General features: G+C 61.3%; 1 protein-coding gene across 1 annotated transcript; it reads left to right on the top strand.

Moving 5' to 3' along the window:
• Positions 1-903: 903 nt before the first annotated feature.
• GPR20 (G protein-coupled receptor 20) lies at positions 904-1,986 on the top strand (the record flags this gene model as incomplete). Its single annotated transcript, XM_079722417.1, has 1 exon — positions 904-1,986. One exon carries the CDS (start codon positions 904-906, stop codon positions 1,984-1,986), a length of 1,083 nt encoding a protein of 360 aa, XP_079578543.1.
• Between the last annotated feature and the right edge of the window lie 4,725 nt (positions 1,987-6,711).

Genomic DNA, 6,711 nt, shown 5'->3' with positions numbered 1-6,711 from the left:
AGCAGAAACAGGGTGGGCGGCCCCACCCCCAACCTGCCCCCACCGCAGTGTCTGGGCCACCAGGCCTGGACCAGGCAGGGAGCACAGTGTTTATTTAACTCACATCTGCTGTGCTGCCGCTGCTGGGACCAGGCTCGAGCCCCAGTGAGCCACCCCAAGTGGGCCTCCAAGACAGCAAAGGTGGCCACCTCTCAGGGCTGGGGAGAAACTGGGGTGGCCAGGGGGCTGACTCCCAGCTCCCCAATCCCAGCCCCTTGGACCCTTATGAGGACCTTCACCCAGGGCATTAACCTGGTGCCAGCCTTGCAGGAGGTGAGAACAGATGGGTGGCCTGGAGGACAAGGGCTGTCTCATGGGTGTGGGAGCTGTGGGCGGGGGTGACCATGGGCACGGCTCTGTCCTAGCAAAACTGTGGTTTATTTGGCACCCACTAATGATGCGCTGAGCACTGCTGTGCTCGGTTAATCCTCCCAGCAGCTCTGTAGGCCCAATGATATAGATTAGGACGTGAGGCACAGAGAGGTTAAGCGACTTGCCTGAGGTTGCACAGCGAGTGAGGAAGAAACTGGGATTGGAGCCCAGGCTCAAACACCACACACTTGGCCCGTCATCTTACCTGTGCCACACCAGTCGCCTTTGTCATCTTTCAGTCCCGGTGACAGTCTTGCAAGGCTTTTCACCTCCCATTACAGCAAGGAGCAGGCTCAGAGCACTAGCGTTCTGCTAAAGCTCCACACTGGCAAGTGCCAGGGCCAGGCCAGGCAAAGGCACAAAGGTGGGAATGTTGGGGTGCTGGGTGGGCAGACGAGCCAGGTGAGGTCCAGCCTCGGGGCAGGGCTCCAATAACCCCAGGGTAACCCGGTCTCCTTCCTTCCAGGCCCCGGGCGTGCGCTGGCCGCTGTCATGCCCTCCGCGTCTTCCGCAGGGCCCTCGGCCATGGCTGCCCCCAATGCCACGGCGGCGGCGGCCGCGTGGACTAACGTCAGCGTGCCAGAGATGCCCCTCTTCCACCTGTTTGCTGTGCTGGACGAGGAGCTGCACGCCGCCTTCCCAGGCCTGTGGCTGGCACTGATGGCAGTGCATGGCGTCATCTTCCTGGTGGGGCTGGTGCTCAACGGGCTGGCGCTGTACGTCTTCGGCTGCCGCACCCAGGCCAAGACGCCGTCGGTCATCTACACCATCAACCTGGTGGTGACTGACCTGCTGGTGGGCCTGTCCCTGCCCACGCGCTTTGCTGTCTTCTACGGCACCCGCGGCTGCCTGCGCTGCGCCCTCCCGCACGTCTTTGGCTACTTCCTCAACATGCACTGCTCCATCCTCTTCCTCACCTGCATCTGCGTGGACCGCTACCTGGCCATCGTGCAGCCCGACGGTGGCCGCCGCTGGCGCCAGCCCGCCTGCGCCAGAGCCGTGTGCGCCTTTGTGTGGCTGGCCGCCGGCGCCGTGACCCTGTCCGTGCTGGGCGTGACGGCCGCCGGCGGGCCCTGCTGCCGCGTCTTTGCGCTGACCGTCCTGGAGTTCCTGCTGCCACTGCTGGTCATCAGCATATTCACCGGCCGCATCGTGTGCGCGCTGTCACGGCCGGGCCTGCTGCGCCAGGGCCGCCAGCGCCGCGTGCGGGCCGTGCAGCTGCTGCTCACCGTGCTCGTCATCTTCCTCGTCTGCTTCACGCCCTTCCACGCCCGCCAGGTGGCTGTGGCGCTGTGGCCCGACGTGCCACACCACACCAGCCTCGTTGTCTATCATGTGGCCGTGACCCTCAGCAGCCTCAACAGCTGCATGGACCCCATCGTCTACTGCTTCGTCACCAGCAGCTTCCAGACCACTGTCCGTGGCCTCTTCCGCCGGCATGGAGCGGGGCCTGAGCCCAACAGCTACGACGTGGTCAGCGTGCGCAAGAGATCCAGGGACTCAGCTCACCATCACATCCTCGGCGCCAGACCTCGCGCCCTCACGCAGGCCCTGGCTATTGGGCCTGAGGCTTAGATGATAGGACTTTGCAAGGGGGCCAAAGGTCAGGGCTGGACTGGACATGCCAGGTCAGGGACAGCACAGATATCTGCTCTACCCGGGTGGCAAATTGGGTTCACCTGATCAATTGGTGATGGCTGCCCAGTGCACTGTGTGCAGGACGTGTCTAAGGCTGCTGTGCTATGATTGATTAGCAATGTCTGCCATGGGCTCTAGATAGGATGTGGTGGTCTGAATGCTGATAACTTCCCATCCCTAAGGTAAATATTGTGTCCATTGAAAACTCAGACGGGTAGCCAGGAGCTGCTTCTCACTTGGACCATTCAACCTCTAGAAGGGGTCCCTGAGAAACATGGACAAAGATGTTTTAGATACTGGGAATTTCAAAGAGGGTTAAAAAGATAACCTGAAGAGGTTCCCTCCCCACCCCTCCCCCTTTTTCTCCCTCCCCCACAAAGAGAGAAGAACAAGAACAGAAAGGAAGTGTTAGAGGACACAAATGTTATGTGAGCGGGCGCGAAGGGTTCACGTCTGCAGGGCCTCCTTTTGAGGCATCCATAAATCACACAGAAAGACAGCCTGACACCGTGGGGTGCTTTGCTGTGAGTACTGTGATATCTGGGCTGACACTTGAACCAGAAACTACCCTACAAAGGGGAGACTGGGACTACCCTACAGAGGGGAGACTGGGGCTTCCCTGTTGGCACAGTGGTTGAGAGTCTGCCTGCCGATGCAGGGGACACGGGTTCGTGCCCCGGTCCGGGAGGATCCCACATGCCGTGGAGCCGCTGGGCCTGTGAGCCATGGCCGCTGAGCCTGCGCGTCCGGAGCCTGTGCTCCGCAATGGGAGAGGCCACAACAGTGAGAGGCCCGCGTACCACAAAAAAAAAAAAAGGGGGGGAGACTGTTTTCCACCCACCAGCCATGAGGGGTAGGCTGAGTGGCACATACAGGTGCCATGAGTGGGAGATGGCCAATCAAAACTCAACCCCACCTCCTCCAACATCCCCTTGCCTGCCCCATGGAGACCACTCAAATCTTCCCGAAGCCCCCCACTTTAGGAACCATCTTGGAAGACCCTGCCCGCTGGCCCAGGAGGGCAGTAGGCTCACAGCCCATCCTATGGATGAGAAACCAAGGGCAAAGACACAGAGACTGGAACCCAGGCCTGCTGGCCTAAGGCCACCGCCTCCCCACACTCAGAACCCTTCATTCTCCCTCTCACCTGGATCATCATGCCCCCCTGCCTTTCCCGGGGAGGGAGCATCTCTCCGGCTTGGGCCTCTGGTCGCCTCCTCTGAGCTGGACTCCAGGATAGCCTCTGCGTGCCTTCTAGTCGCATGTTCAAGCTCCCATGAGCCCTCTCTAGACTGCTGTACGGGGGGAGGGCGTCTGTCGTGAGAGAGGAGCTCTGGGCGTCCCAGGCACCTCTAGCCACCAGGCTCCACCCTCTCACATGGCCACCACCACTGAAACTGGTGAGATGGAATCTGGGCCCCAGGTTTGCCCTGTGTCTGCAGAGAAATGTCCTACATGGGACTTCCCTCGTTGTCCAGTGGTTAAGACTCCGCAGGGGACATGAGTTAGATCCCTGGTCAGGAAACTAAGATCCCACATGCCACACGGTGCAGCCAAAAAAAAAAAAAAAAAGGCCTACATGCTCGGTGGCTCCAGGCAGAGTATCCTGGCCCCGAGTTCAGGGCCCTAGTGCAAGGCCTGGATGGGAAGCAGAAAGGCCATTTATATCCCCATATTACAGACAAGGAAACTGAGGCTCAAAGAGGGAAAGGACCTTGCCAGGTACCCAGGTACTGCAAGACCAGTACTGTCTGCTGGAGCCCTGTGGGGTTGGCTCCTTTGGCCCCAGGACCTTGGTGGGTGGCCAAGGTGGGAGATGATGGAGCCCGGGGGAGTCCAAGGCCTGCTCAGTGAAGTGGTGGGGGAGCTGGACCCAGGGTTGCTTCCTGGGCCCGGGTGCTCGGGAAGCAAGGGGTGTGGTTGTCAGCATCAGGACCACCATCCTTGGCCTTGACCGGGTGCCGGGCACAGTATGGAGCCTCCTCCCACCTCCCAGCTCAGAGAGGGGCCCAGAGCCCCATGGAACAGAGGAGGGGCCTGGCTCTTGGGAAAGAAGGGTGCGGGAGTGGGTTTTCTGTGCCGAGAAGCCCACGGGGACAGCGATGCTGACCCCAGGGAGTGGCACTTATGGTGGGTTTTCAGGCAGGGAGGCTCTGACAGAGCTTTGTCTCTCCCCGGCCTGCAAGCCGGCACCCAGGCAGTCACACAGCGGAGGAGGGAAAGTCAGTGTGAGGTGTTTGTCCCAGTCCAGCACCACCTGTGGGCTTTCCTCCAGGGTCAGCAGCCCTGATTCTATCCCAGGTTCTCACTCTAATTTATACTAAAGAGTGAGTGGCTGACTTGAGCTGACTGCTGTGCTTGGGGGTGGAAGGGTTGCAGTTCTTCTGGAACAATCCCTTCCTCCAGGAGGAGGGAGGTCTCTAAGGTAGGTGAACCAGCGTGGGTCTCGGCACACGTTGACTGGGCACCTGCTGGGTCCCAGGTCTGTCTGGCCCTGCTTCACAGCCAGTGTCTCGTTAATCCCCACCATTCATGGAAGTAAGAGCCCAGCGCAGAACTGGGATCCGGATCCAGGGTGGCCAAGCCCCCTCCCCTTGTCCCACATGTGAAATCCCACCATCCAGCCTGGCTTCCTCAGGGACTGGAAGAGCCCTGGGGATAAAGGATGCCAGGGCCCAAGGGAGCCTTCCATCACCCCCCAGAGCTGTCTGATGGCCCCCTTGCAGAGCCCTCGCTAAGTGGGCCTCGGTTTCCCCCACTCTCTACTCCTCTCCCTCCTCTCCGTGGCCTTGCAGCTGGTGGGCAGGGGGCTGGGGGCAAGGGATTCACCACACGTGACCCCACGACTTCCTCAGACACTTGCTTCCTCCTCCTGACGGCTGGCTCCTCCCCACTCCCTCCATGGGGACACGGGCCCAGGAGCCTCCAGAGGCCAGACTGGGACTGTTCTTGTTCCCACAGGGGCCAGAGTGTGAAGTCTCTGCAGTCCCCTCCACATGGCCTCCCTTCCCAGATTTTTGAAAAGCCCAAGTGACGTGAGGTGGCTTGTGTATTTATATCTGATGTAAACATTCTCCTTAACAAGGAATCCTCGTCCTGAATTAAAACTGTTTATTCCCTTCGTGCCCTTGACTCAGCGCCCTGGCTGGCGGGCAGGGGTCGCCGTGGGACACTGAGCCAGGTGGGGGCCCCCTCGTCCCCCCAACTTCGCTCACTGTCCTGTGGTTGGGGACAGTGGGCTCCACGGGAAAGTCTGTGGTGGTGGGGTCGTGGTTTTGCCATCACTGCTGGGGGCAGGCGCAGGGGCCTCTGAAGGGCGACGGTTGGAGGGGATGCAGGGGGTAAGGTGTGGGCTGTGGGTGGGCACAGGAGCTGGTTAGGGGCACAGACGAGCAGAGTGACAGGTCCTCGCCCCAGCCTGGTCCCAGCTCCGCCTGCCCAGGGAGAGAACATAGGCGTGGGCAGGGAAGCCAGACTGTCCACAGCACCCAGTCAGATCACCCAAAGGTATGACCTGGAGGGAGAGGGAAGAGATGTGTCAGCTGGTAGACACCGAGGGAGGGACTGTGGCACCTCTACAGAGCAGGCTTACAAGGCAAGTGCTGCCGAGCTGTCCATCTTCTGAACTTCCCCAAAAGCCTGGGTTGTCACGCCCATCTCCCAGATAGGGAAACTGAGGCGCTCGGCATCTGGCAGGGGCCTCAGACCTGAGCCCCCAGGCCCCCAGTTTCTGCCTCACACACAGCCCGGGAAGCCTGGGGTAAGAAGGCCATCGCCTGGGTGGGGCTCATCACTCCCGCTGTGCGGCACCCTCAGAGGCCGGAGGCGTCTAGAGGTAAATATTAGGGCCTGTTTAGATTAAGCTCCATTAATAGCAGGAAATGTCCCTGGGCGCCCGCCCCGGCTTCCTGGAGGCCTCTGATGCCTGAGCAGAGGTGGCGGCCCTGTGAGATGGCTGTCCCACCCTCATGTCCCGGTTTACACCCCACACTTTTGCCCACCCCCTGCCTCCTCACACTCCTCCCTCTGCCCTCACCGCCTCCCACTCCTCAGCCCCTCGGGAGGCTGTCAGTGCCCCTACCCCCGGACGCAACCCTCCCCTAGCCCCGGACAGGGGAGCTCAGGAGGCAGGTGTGAGGGGGACCCTTGAATGAGGTGAAGACCCCCATGGAACCAGTCACCCCTCGCATCCTCCCACCCACTGGGGCCGACCCCATGCCCGAGGGGTCTCTGTTCCCAATTCACAGAGGAGAAAACTGAGGCTGGGCGATGCAATGGGACCAATCCAAGGCTACCCCATGCCACCTTAAAAACGGAGCTAGAATGCCCCACCCGGACCTGCCTGACCCCAGGGCCAAGGCCACCCCCAACCCCTGACCCCTGGAAGGCAGCCAGGAAAGCTGTGGGCCAGGGAGGTCAGGGACCAGTCAGCTGAGTGTCAGCAAACAGGAGGGCGCCCCCAGGTGCAGGAAGGGGGCACGGTGGGGGGACTGGGGAAATGGCCCCCGCCTTCCCCTGCTACCGGGCCTGGGCCCCTGCTGTCTTCCTGGCTTACCCACCACCCCAGCCCCGCCGTTTCCACTTGACCGCCTGCCCCTTGGGGCCTCCCCAGACTCCACCGGCAGGAGGAAGGCACAGGGCTCCCCGACAGCCTCCCCGGGG

The sequence above is a fragment of the Hyperoodon ampullatus genome (genome assembly GCF_949752795.1).
Source record: "Hyperoodon ampullatus genome assembly, chromosome: 17".
Taxonomy (NCBI): Eukaryota; Metazoa; Chordata; class Mammalia; order Artiodactyla; family Ziphiidae; genus Hyperoodon; species Hyperoodon ampullatus.
This window is presented reverse-complemented; position numbering and strand designations above follow the sequence as displayed.